Below are 13,174 nucleotides of genomic sequence, written 5' to 3'. Positions count from 1 at the left end.
TTACATATCTCTCAGTTTTCCTTGTTTGTGTCCCTCCCCGTTTCATTAGGTTCATCAGTTTTGGGTACAGAGGATGACCTGGCCGTGTCACTTCGTTTCATGAACTTTGGAACCAGCCCGCCTTCCTCAGATGAAGACTCGGGTTTATCCAGCTTTGTAGAGAATCCACAGTACTTCTGCGGCATCATCAAGGACAAAGACATGTGTGAGTCCCATCGCTTACCTTGTTTCTACTCTGCTGACCCTTGGTAGTTTGTTACTGAATCCCCTCTCAAAAATCCACTCTCAAAAAATTTAATGAGATTTCAATGTCTTGATTGTTGCTGTTTTTATTTACACCGGAGATTTTTTCATGCGGGGCGTTTTGATCACTCTTGTTGCTTATTTGTTTATTTATGTTAACTTCTGAAATATTTCTATTCAATTGGCTGTTGCTGTTACTGTTGTATTTGCCTGATGATTACAATAAGCACTAAAGAAACTTCAGAAAGAACAGCAATGTACAAAGAACGTGAGTGGTGAAACGTGATTAACTTTTACTATAAATAAAACATCTGATGTTCAAATCTTCCCAGGTGTTTTCACCCAGCTTTTCAAACCTTTTCTGTATTTTATGATCAGGCGTCCAGCACATTAAACGACAGGACATTGTGTTGAAGTGGGAGCTGGGTGAGGGAGCGTTTGGCAAAGTCTACCTGGCAGAGTGTGCCAACCTGAGCCCCGACAGCGACAAGATGCTGGTCGCCATCAAGGTAAGTAACTCTTACAAGCTCCTCTCCACTGTTTCAAAAGCAATTTCACTGTTAATGTATTTTTATTCCCTCTAAACTTCGGCAGCATTAGTGAAACCATGTCGGCTGTCAGTGTGAGGTCCAAGCAGCAATGGAGAGATTAAGTAGGAACACTTACTGTAGAATTTGCTCAAAGTCCACGGGTAAAAATAACTATGAAATTATGTACTAAGCAAAAGCTAAATTTTATTATTACAGCTACAGTGAGGAAAGGTTAGAGAATAACAGTACCTGAATTTTTAAAACAAAAAACTCATTTCTCTGTATGAACTGCAAAACTGCCAGTGCTTTCCTAAAAATATGCTTGTCACCCCCCATCTCTCACCCTTCATTTTCTGTCAGCGCTCTACTCTTCACTCTTCACAAAAATAAATACTTAAAAAACTTAAAGTTAAGTACTCAATAAACCTACTTTGCTACTACACTGGCGAGAATAAAAGTAAACGCACAGCACTTATACTTAAATCTTCCGTACAGTGAAATAACATCCTGCGGTTTCAGAGCGAGATGTCTTTGTTAAAGGACAGTCAGGTGGTTTAATATGCGGCTCATGTTACAACAGGTTAATGCAAACCACAGTGAATAAAAACAAGACGATTAATCTTTATCATCCCATTAATCAGACACATGCTTTTATTGCAACACATCATCGCTCATGAGCCGGAGGTGCAACAACAAATTCTGGGTCCCAGTTAACAAAACTAATTCAAAACATACACACTACACAGTTTCCTGTTATACTTTTCAGCTTTTGTTGCTTTGAATGTTAATTTAAAGATACATAAAATTAACATTTGACTTTGAGCCCAACAACCAAAAAGTGCTGCAAAAAAGATCTGCAAGATTGGAGACTCTAACGAGGTCTCTGTTATGACAACTTAACTTTATTTCAGTATATGACATAAATATTCATTGGATATGTGTGTTTATATATAAACACATATTCTTCCCATTTTCTCTCCCATTATCTTTAAATCCTTCAAATCTAATTCTCAGATTCTTTCTCATCGTACCAGAGAGTCTGACCACCCTCATTTTCCCGTCTACTTAACAAAGCATGGTGTCAGAGAGGGAGGGCAAAAAAGAAAGGGACTCAAATGCACGACTCGAGTACACAGGGAAAAAGCAGTCCAAAATCAGGCAGAGGGATCAAAATCGTAAGGCAAAGGCAAAAACCGCAAGGAAAACAAACCAGGTCAAAACACACAGGGAGTAACACAAGGAACAAATGCTGGAACACTTGGCTTTACAGACAAAGACGATCTGGCAGAGAACAAAGCGGAGACCAAGACTTAAATACACTAGGAGGCGGGGAAACAATTAGACACAGGTGCAACACATTAAGGGCGTAACAGGTAATCACAGAGGCGAGAAACAAAGGAGGACAGGAAGTGAACTACAAAAAAGACAAAGGGGTTAGCAATTTCAAAGTAAAACAGGAAACTAACTAAACTATCAAGGAACAGACAGACAAACAGGACCTGACTCAGGAGCTGGATGTGACACATGGCCCATTATTGTGGTGTATAGATCTGAAATACTGCGGTTCACATTGGTAACTTTTGAAAAATTTAAAAAGAATTTGTCATCATATTTCATTCATGATGTCTAATTAGTCTGTGATTAAGATTAATTCTTATTTCCTTTACTTTTTATACATGACTGTTTCTGTGTTATTATTGTTTATCTTCCTCCCTTTTTGAGGGGAGGTCCACTGTATAAGCCTAAAGTCTTCTGTTGTGTTTATAGCATGTTTATGTAAAAGTATGACCCTTTTGTGGTGACAGACTCTGAAGGACGCCAATGAGTCGACCCGGCAAGACTTCCAGAGGGAGGCGGAGCTGCTGACGGTGCTCCAACATCAGCACATTGTGCGATTCTATGGTGTCTGTACAGATGGAGAGCCACTGGCCATGGTGTTTGAATACATGAGGCACGGAGACCTCAATCGCTTTCTCAGGTATGTGGTAGAGCATCTCATGACGACCTCCTCATCTCAATAACTCAGTAAAACTCACAGATGAAAAGCTGTTGAAGTTTTGCCAAATGTGCGTCAAAGGTAAGATTTTCTCCACAAACTGTTTTCAAGCACCAGTATCACAAACAGTTCTGCTCCTTTTCTGCAGCAGACAAGCTCAGGTGTAATTAAAAACATTAACAAAGGCACTGTCATTTTCAAGTGCCCCAGGAAGCCATGACATTGTGACAGTGAACCACCATGACCAATACCAGGACCCTGAAACTGGAGCAGCTTAAATGGAATTCAGCCATTATTCATTTTATTATTTATTCCAAAGCTGAAGTGATTAGTCGATTAATCTATTAGGAAAAACCTGTAATGGTTTTGACATTTGAACTCCAAAATTCGCTGTTTCTAGCTTTGCAACATTGAATATTTAATATTTTTCTTAGTCTTCCATGATATTAAACTGAATATATTTGGTTTGAGGGACATTTTCCAATATTTTCATGTAATAATCAGCAGATTCACTGATTTTTAAAAAAAACATTAATAGCTGCAGCCTTAAGTTAACATTTAATAAATGCAGATATTGGAGATTTTACAGTGAGAGACTGTTGTTGCTGTTTTGTCGGTTCCTGTGTGTAAATGTTTTTAATCTCTGACACTTAAACAGCCGATGAAAGTAAGAATCACTGACGAGCACATGGGCGACTGCACTTCTTGAAGCTGCTATGAGCAGCAGAGTTTCTTTCAGGCAAAGCTGATGTGTGTTTAAAAGATAAACCCACTTAACTGACCTCAGTGGACCGTGTGGTTCCAGTGGTCACTCAGCATAGCTGGTGGATTTGATGTGTTTAAGTAGAAATGCATGAAGCATGAGGACAGCTGTGGAAGACTTTGTACTTCACTATTCAGACTGTTTTGATATTTTAGATGTTGCTGCTTTTCTTCCATCTCTGCACTTTAAGGTCTTGCGGGTCCCATTTGCATGGCTTTAAATTATCTGGCGACCTAGAGACTGCAAGTGATTGAAATTCCCTGGAAATGTGACATGTCTTTGATTTCAAATTACAAATTTAAAATAAATTCCCCACTATTTGTGACTAAAGTGATTCAAACTCTTTCTAATTTTAGCAATTACTTGTCTTTACTCCATATTTTATCTTCCCTTTTCTTCCACTTAGAATTTATATCATCCTAATGCTACAGAAAATGGAGGCTTCAGTGAAAAATATTTTGCTTTGCTAAATTAGAAATGGAAAAAATCTTGTTGCATCTCAGGCAGGTTTCATCTTTGGTCGCAAAGGTTATTCTGAGCATGTCACTGGGCAAATATATAATTTACAAGGTGTCCTCACATCATAATAGCAAATAGAGTGATTTTCAAATGTGGCAGGATTTTATTAGAATACTGATGGACACAGTAAATAACCAGATTCAGTACTTAAGAAGAAATAGCCAAGTTTCCTTGAACCATATATTGAACTAATGTGATATCTCGAGAAGGGGTTATGTAGCAAATTAGCCCATAACAACGCTTGAATTGTTGTGTGACGTGGTGACGGAAGAGATTCAAAACATGTTCTTTCAGTCATTTAAAGTGTAATTTAAAAACATCTAAGTTTAGAAACCTCTGGAGAGGCTGAGACAATGTTGATCTATTAGAGCTCACTTGGCACCTGGGAAACCATCTGACAAAACTATTAGAGCAGACGCAGTTGATGCTGTCTGCCAGGTGTCCTCCACAGGAGACAGATTGGGAATGAAAACACACACACACACAGGCATGCTCACAGACTTTGCCTGAGATATATGTTCACGAATGGATGGAAATCGCATTTCCAGCAGACAGAATGGGTGAAATGTCTGAGGGCCCCCACAATGCAGCTGCTTTCCCACCCTGCCACCTGCCTCTTAAACTAATAGTGATTGTATAGACAACTTCCTTTGTAAGGAGGGGGACAAAGTGGAGAGGAGAGATATTAGGATGGATGGAGACACATCATCTGTGATTTGCTCATTTAGGCTGGAGTTGGACGTGAGAGTGGGTGTTTATGATCCACAAGAACAACTGAGAGTCAATGTGCTCTGCATCTCTGAATTGCATTATTGCAAATCAATTGTAGGCGTATTACAAGCCTTATGTTTTCTATTAACCATCACTGTTAAATGGCTTTATTATGGAATGGTCACGCTGACCACATCTCTAATGCTCTCAAGAGCTCATACATGTCAGAAATGTTCAATCTGCAGATTGCATGCTGAGCTCATTGTCCTGGAGGTCAACTGAGGTTGATGCCATAGTTACCAACATATTGAGAAACCAACCCCACCGTTTGATTAATTTGAGCAGCCAATAGAAACAGAGAAGAACAGCAGAGGCCAGCATGTTCTGTTCTTTACATATGGAAATACATACAGTCGCCTTTACACTTCAAAGAGGTCAGGGGTTCAGCTACTAATGCTGGAAATAAAGGCAATTTGCCGCATATGATTATAACTCAACTGAACTGCTAAAAAAGATCTCTTGAATTTCTTGAAACAAGCATGCAAATTAGACAACTATTAACCTGTCTGAGCTCAAAAGTAGTTTAAAAAAAGCAATGAAGCTTCGGAAATTTGAAATAGTGCATTATGTGTAAGCTACGTCTTCATTAAAAAGTGTCCACTCCGTTGGTTTCAAGAATCTTCTATAACCAAGTGTAATTTTTTTTTCAGTGTTAAAGTACGATTACACAGTCACAGTGAAGCAATCATTAGCTTGTGACTCCTTGTGTCTAGTTGGGGCATTGTTTCATCTACTATATATAAAGTACATACAACTACCTCGTCCAGCTACAACAGTAAAATGCTGCTCATACAGTGTTGCATCAATATTAACAGTCCAATAATGTAATATATAATCACTAGTTTAATTTAAGTGAAAGCAATAGTCTTAATTGTAATGGAGTATTTCTACATTGTTGTATTAGTACTTTTACTTAAGGGTCTAAATGCTTCTTCCACCACTTCTTGGGTCTGATTTCCCCTTCTCATCTCACATGTTCCATAACAACTGTCTATAACAACTGTCTAAGAATAATATCCTTATGCTTTACATCATTACAGTGATGTGCATCAAGCAGCTTTGATCCAGAAACACTCTCTCATGTCTCCTGTGCCTGTAGAGCTCACGGCCCTGATGCTCGTATCCTGGAGGAGTCGAAGATGCCGCCGCTGGGTCAGTTAACTCTGCCTCAGATGCTGCACATTGCCGCCCAGATTGCCTCGGGCATGGTCTACCTGGCATCACTGCACTTTGTTCACCGTGACCTGGCAACCCGCAACTGTCTGGTGGGCGAGGGCCTGGTGGTCAAAATCGGAGACTTTGGCATGTCACGAGACATCTACAGCACAGACTACTATCGAGTAAGTGGCTGGAAAAGATGAGACTAGACTGTTTGTTGTTGTTTTTTTTTTTTTTTTGGCCTTTTGCCTTTGTTTTATTTTGTTATTGCAAAGCTTTCCATGAAGGAAGCTCTGCTGGCTTATCAGACACCAACCTTTAACGTTGTTTTTCCCATTAAACACTGTGTTTGGGATTTGTATCCTGTCGTTCTTTTATGGGCACTGTGAGTATTAAGAGTCAGATCGCCTGAATGTTTAGAGGTGCCTAACAAATAAATTCCTTTAGATATCTAATTAGCTGCAAATCAGCATGGTTTCTCCTTGTCCTGACACATGTGGCACTTCATAGTTTTCTGAAATGAGCCTGTAGTACATTTTGATCTGTTAATGTATGTTATCTAGTAACCTGTGAGAAACTGTGGAGAACTGCATTGCATTTATATTCCATTTGGTGAAGGTTTTCAGCCAAGCTGATAAATAGTACTGTGCTTGTTTGCATTTTTCAGTCTGAAAGGCCTTTGTGATTTGAGCCTGATTCTGATTTGCAGAGGTCATCTCTGTTACAGCATGATTTTGCTCTCAAACAGCTCTGAAACAGCATTTTTCATGCACTTCATTAAGGCAACGTCAATGGACAACTGCTTTGAGGACTCACATATTTAGCAAACATTACAAACCAAAGAGACTATCTAAGCTGATTTTAGTGGCTGTGAGTTCATTTTCTCTTTCGCACTGAATTAAAATCCTATGAACTGAAGCTTTTTTGGATGTTAAAACTCTTTTTGTCCAGAATGTCTGCTCTTCAGGTTAGTTACTGATAGTTCAAGGATGAAGAGGAAGAGGAATTTGTTTGAGATTTGCTTAAAAACTGTTTATGGTATTAAAGGATGGCATGTCTGTGTCAGAGAGGGAGGGCTCAGAAAGGGGACTCAAATGCACAACTTGAGTACACATGAATAAGAGGCAAAAGCTGGTCTTTACTCCAAACAAGGTTGGTACACAGAAAGGCAGTCCAAAATCAGGCAGAGGTATCAAAATCGTAAGGCAAAGGATAAAACCGCAAGGAGAACAAACCAGGTCAAAACACACAGGGAGTAACACAAACAAATGTTGGAACGCTTGACTACACAGACAAAAACGATCTGCCAGAGAACAAAGGGGAGACCAAGACTTAAATACACTAGGAGGCGGGGAAACAATTAGACACAGGTGCAACACATTAGGGGCGGGACAGGTAATCACAGAGGCGGGAAACAAAGGAAGACAAGAAGTGAATCTCCAAAAAAGACAAAGGGATCAGTAATTTCAAAGTAAAACAAAAAACTAACTAAACGTATCAAGGAACAAACAGACAAACAGGACCTGACTCAGGAGCTGGATGTGACAGTTTGTTTAATTCCATCAAAAGGCAAAAATGTTTTATTATGCTTTTATAATGTAAAATCAGGTGAAAGTGCTTTATATTCTCCTGCGTATTAACTTATATTGGATGTAGAGTTAGTACATGTTACCTATGTTGTCTTCTTTCTCAGGTGGGTGGACGCACCATGCTGCCAATCCGCTGGATGCCCCCGGAGAGCATCATGTACAGGAAGTTCACCACGGAGAGCGACATCTGGAGCTTTGGCGTGGTCCTCTGGGAAATCTTCACCTACGGCAAACAGCCCTGGTACCAGCTGTCCAACAGTGAGGTGGGTTGGGACAGAAAGTTATTCAGTGATTAAGGTGTTATTGTTTATTTGCACATGAGTAATTATTTTGTGTGGCCTTGTTGTGGATTTTTGTTTTCTCATTTTGTCAAGTGTCAGCTGATTTTTATCCCTCTTATTATCACCAGTCAGAGGAAAATTACACTTTATGAACATATTAAAAGATATATATATAACAAGATATAAGATGTTAACTGAGCATAGAAATGCTTGTATGTGGATGTTTCTACCTATGAACAGAGCCAGACTAGCTGATTCCTTATTTCCAGTCTTTGTGCTAAACTAAGCTAACTGACCATTTGCTGTGCATTTGTTTCCCAAAATGTTGAAATACTCCTTTAAGCTGCATTAGCGACATGTGAGGCAAGGTGAAAGGCAATTAAGGCGCCCCTGCTGCTGCAGTTTGCGTTAAAATTTGTCAGGTTAAAATTCAAGAAGGATAAACACCTGAAAACACAGACATGTCACTTACACTCTGTGAGGATAAAATTACCTCCATCATGATATGTCCATAAATCTGCTTAGAAATCATAGAACAAAGACGTTCCTTATAACTGCAGAACTCGCCTGAGAATTATTACGGTTATAAGTTTTCTCCAGCCTCAAAGAAATCCAGTGATATTCTTCCGTGTATTCATGAATTCCTCAAGAACAGGAAGTACTGGCAGCTCATTTGGCATACTTTCAATGGTGCCAACTTGCCAAAATATAAATAAATATAGGCAAAAACACAACAGGACATCAGTAAAGTTTTTTTTTTTATTTGTGTGGCCAGTGGGGAGAAAAACCTAGAGATAGTCCAAATTTCAGTTGACACGGGTGCTTACTCGCTGTTGTTGTCGTTGTTTAGGATTTCGCTCTTTGGTTTGAACTTTTCCTGTCAGGCATCAGAATTTATTTCAGCATGGGGTAATTGAATTTTATCTGAAAACCTCAATAAATGAAACTGAAACTACAGCAGGTAAAAGCTGCACATTATGCGTGAGTATGAGTACTTTAAACACTTTGAGTACATTTTCCTGGTTGTACTTATTACTTCTACTTAAGTAATATTTTCAACACATGACTTTTACTCATAAAGACTATTTTTCACAGTTTGGTAAAAGTACTTCTACCTGAGTAAAGGATCTGAATGCTTTCTCCACCATTGGCTTTCAACATTTTCATTGTAGTAGTAGATGCTTTGGAGCTTATGTTGCTGAAGTTTTACGCTGCTCTGCACTATGAAACTAATCAATAAGTTCATAGTAATTAAGGGCAGTCCAGTCTGGCCCTTTCAGCTGAAGCACCAAGAAGTGGGACTCCATTGCAACCACAACGGTGCTATTACAGCACAAAACCCTCTCTCCTTTCAAGAGAAGGGTAGATCACTTTTCCCTTGCACTCAATTCTAATCTCATTGGTTTTCATTTTTGCCCAAGGCCAATGAGCTGTAACCTTGTTAACCCAATCTGTCTCGGCCAATGAGGGACAGGTGAAATTATCATGTTGCCCAAACACAAAGTGGCGTAGATAAATCATCCCAAAATACTGACTCGGCAGCAGCCATTTTGGGCGGCCGTCATGAGTCTTCATGTTCAGCTGTGAGACTGACTGATGGCTCAGCGCTGACAGGCCTCTTCTGTTCATTGGATCAGGCCAAGGTTAACAATGGGGAAGAGACTGAGTCAGTGACCCTTCAAATGGAGAGCTCAGGGAAATCCTCTCTCTCATCCTCGACAGTGATTTATTCACTGAGCAGCAAGAGCGTGTGAACTCAATCAGTCATTGCAGCCATTAGTGTCTGAGCTAGAGGTTATTCGTATTTTGGCTGTGCTCATTTGTCCTCGAGGTCTCTGCTAATGGACACAGACTCTCCAAATCTGTAGATACCAAGGCTGCTGTGCAAAAAAAGCGTCGGCTTCCTGAAAAAAAAATAAAAAGATATTTGCCCTTGGTGCAGGAGAGAGATTTTGGTGATTCAGAAGTCTGTCTGAATGAATGTTAGAATACTCTGCCCCTTTGTCTGATCTAATACTGTACACACTTGTTACTGTCCTGTCATGGTGTGTGATGTTCTGCAGTGTGTAATTCTGTCACGTCGTGTGTGTTTTAATTGTGACATACCAAGGGGCTGCAGATAGAAATGAGCATGATGTTATTGTCCATGGTCCCTTTGAAGAGACTGTTTCTTGGGTTAAAAGTTGTTCCAAAGTCTGTTGATCCAGAGTAACAAGGACATTGCCTCAGGATTTTTTATGAAATGTAATTTTTTCACTGTTGTAAGTATCACAAAGAAAACCTTCCAGGCAGACATCTTAGAACCTTGACAAATAAAATGATAACTATTGCCACACCTGGCACAGATACTAAAGCTACTGATGAGGGATAAACGTAAAGATTGTCGTCATCGTTTGAGGTTTACAAACAGTATCTCCATTACAAAAAGTACTGGTATGTCCACCGTGCAAAGTAAAAAGTGAAAAAAGTAAAACGTAACAAATGTAACCAGCAAAATGAACCAGTGCAAATAGTTTTCAGTGCAAAATTAACAGTTTCAAGTCAGTGTATTAGGCTTACTGCAGCTTACTGCCATTATATCACTCACCAGTTCTTCTTTAGAAAAATCAGCATGTCTGCTTTTCAGGTGTCAGACAAGCTCGGTCCAGGCTAATATAGTATCCCCAGCTGGAGAAAATGTACGCTCTGAAGGTGTGGATGTTGCTTGCAAACAGAGATAACTTGCTGCCAAGTCAGAAAGCATTGGCAGAGCGTCCTTCATGCCTATACATATTTTGCATTGTGCGCTGTTAGCATCGATGCGGCTAAAATGGAGCCAAGCTCTAGCTCTTTTCCACATTTCACACGGATATGCACGTAGCTCAAACAAACGTAGCTAACAGCGTCGCGACAGCGTGAACTACGTAGCTCAAGCGACAGCCTGTCGCGTCGCGCGCATTGTTCTGACCGCAATCCGTGTAAAATGTGGAAAACACCTGGAGCGTGGCTTGGTGGGCGTGGCTTAAACTAGTGTTTTTCCTGGATGACTGGACACGGCCAATCACCGGCCCTTTTTTTGAGCTTGGCACGTCAGACATGCTGCAAGCTTATTGGCTCACTGACGTTGACGAGTTTAACCCATTAGGCATCGAAATTTGGTATCGAACTAAATTACATTTTTTGATACAAGATAGTATCGTGGAAATTCGGTCGTACCTTAGCTTACCTTAAGTATTTAATTTGATACCCAGCCCTACTGGTAAGTATGTTGATATTTTTTGTATATTAACTGCTAAAACAATACACTATGACATTTATTATGTGGTATTGATTTGGGCTTTAGTCTTCTTCTAAATCTCACACATCAAAGATCCTCAAAAATCCAGTATTGATGCCATTAAAAGTGCTGGATGTGAAGCAATACAATTTTTATTTTATGTTTTGAAATTTTTGACCATATCTTGTTACTCAATAGATCCTTTCGATATAGTCTTATTTGCAATTCCTACCCCTACAGGCCATCGAATGCATCACGCAGGGACGGGAACTGGAAAGGCCACGCACCTGCCCCAAGGAGGTGTACCTGTTGATGCAGGGCTGCTGGCAGAGAGAGCCCCAGCAGAGGATGGTCATCAAGGACATCCACAGCCGCCTGCTGGCCCTGGTCAAGAACCCACCCGTTTACCTGGATATCCTGGGATAAAGAGGCAGAGAGGCAACAGCGGAGCAGAAATCAGAGGCCGGGGAGGTTGGTGTTTTGATTTGAGACTTAAAACAACATCTTGTTTTAATTCCATTAGATTCCTCTTGGCTTAAGTTTAAAAGTCTAGTTTTTCTTTTATCCTTTCAACCAGTTCAGACCAGTAGGGAGGTAATTCCACCGTCCACCGGCCGTTCCAGCCTTGATGCTTTACGGACAGGACAAACACTTTGCAGCAACTTTTCCACTTCAATTTTGCCTTTTCCCACCTCCACCCTGACGCCTGTTCAATGCCCCGTCGTTCTCTGGAAACCTGTCAAATGTTTACCGAAGTGCTTAATGTTTATCTGAAGTGGGAGCTTGATGGTGGGACATGCATGGCTGAGCATTGGAGTAACAGTATATGGGCTTTACGTAGCTGGGAATGCGATTTCAGACGATGGCTTGTCGGGGATTTTTGGCTCTGAAGTCCCTGCTGAGGCTTGTGAGCTGAGCTGTGGTACATTTTGTGAAACTCTACCGCTGACACTTGTGTTGAAAGGCAATTAGAAAATGAAACAGATGATTACAAGAGAGGGCACTTCACATCATGAGTCAAAAGTGAATTACAGATCTGGGGACAGAAGCCAGTTATTTGTATAGTACAGTCAATGATTTTGGGTAAGTTTTGATATTGGAGGTTATTTAAAGGCTTTCAGTAAATGTATATAAGCTACGATGTACACTCAAAACCTTTGAAAGCTTGTTTGTTTCTCAAGTGTCAAATCAAGTGTATCATATGAATATTTTTCAAAAGCAAGAACAAAATGTCATATATTAGCAGTGAAAGTGTTTCCTGGTATGTTAACTACTGTGTTTACATTTAATGCTGTCAGTTTTGCTGTCAAATATGATGTGAAAAAAATATAATTACAAAAAAAAAAAAAATTTGAAGTTTGACTTCTGGCCTGCCTGTGAGACTGACTCAGGAGTTGCTTTTGTACAGATGTTAAACATGCTACTGTAACAACCTTAAAAATCAAAGTGAAATTTAGTATGGGGGGACAAAAGGGTGGGGAGGGGACACACTGAGATGGTTTTTAGAGGTAACAGATGGATTAAAGTGAGTGAAACTCCAGCAGGAGAGGGACAGATGGTGCTGAAACGGAGACTGGAGGTGAGGCCACCACCATGAAAAAAAAACAAAAAAACAAATGGGACATTTAGGAGGTGAAAGACTGAGTGTACAAACCATTGTGATGCCTTCTAGTGTAAATACTGAATGTACATACTCTGTATGTTTAAAATATATATATATCTTCATGTATTGTTACTCCAGCACTTTGTATATTCTGCCCTTAAAAAATAAACAAACTTGATTAAAAAAAAAAAAAAAAAAAGGTTGCAGCCTGCGCAGGAACATCCCTCATCATCAGTCAGTCAATCCATCATTATCGTATGCTTCAGAACGAACAATGATTTGGGATGCCGTCTGTACTTAAAGTTAGACATCTTAACAAGGCTATTCAAGAGCTTTCTATTATTTTGACGAACTAATCAGCAACCTGCGACGTCTCTACGGGATGCTCAGCAGACGGTTATTGAAATGGAATAATCAAGTTTCATATTGCCTTACCGCCGGCCCTCCAGCAAACAAACACCCTCC

At 40.0% G+C, this 13,174-nt stretch overlaps 1 protein-coding gene across 1 annotated transcript in view; it reads left to right on the top strand.

Annotated features, from left to right (window-relative positions):
- ntrk1 (neurotrophic tyrosine kinase, receptor, type 1) overlaps nt 1-11,532 on the top strand; it is a 29,916-nt gene extending 18,384 nt beyond the window's left edge. The window contains exons 12-17 of the mRNA XM_041044464.1: nt 50-205; nt 622-752; nt 2,579-2,751; nt 5,922-6,162; nt 7,674-7,832; nt 11,347-11,532. Coding sequence (XP_040900398.1) covers nt 50-205; nt 622-752; nt 2,579-2,751; nt 5,922-6,162; nt 7,674-7,832; nt 11,347-11,532 — 1,046 coding nt within the window. The remainder of the gene's footprint in view (nt 1-49; nt 206-621; nt 753-2,578; nt 2,752-5,921; nt 6,163-7,673; nt 7,833-11,346) is intronic.
- The last annotated feature ends 1,642 nt before the right edge of the window (nt 11,533-13,174 follow it).

This window comes from Toxotes jaculatrix, chromosome 8 (genome assembly GCF_017976425.1).
Source record: "Toxotes jaculatrix isolate fToxJac2 chromosome 8, fToxJac2.pri, whole genome shotgun sequence".
In the NCBI taxonomy this organism is placed as follows: domain Eukaryota; kingdom Metazoa; phylum Chordata; class Actinopteri; family Toxotidae; genus Toxotes; species Toxotes jaculatrix.
This window is presented reverse-complemented; position numbering and strand designations above follow the sequence as displayed.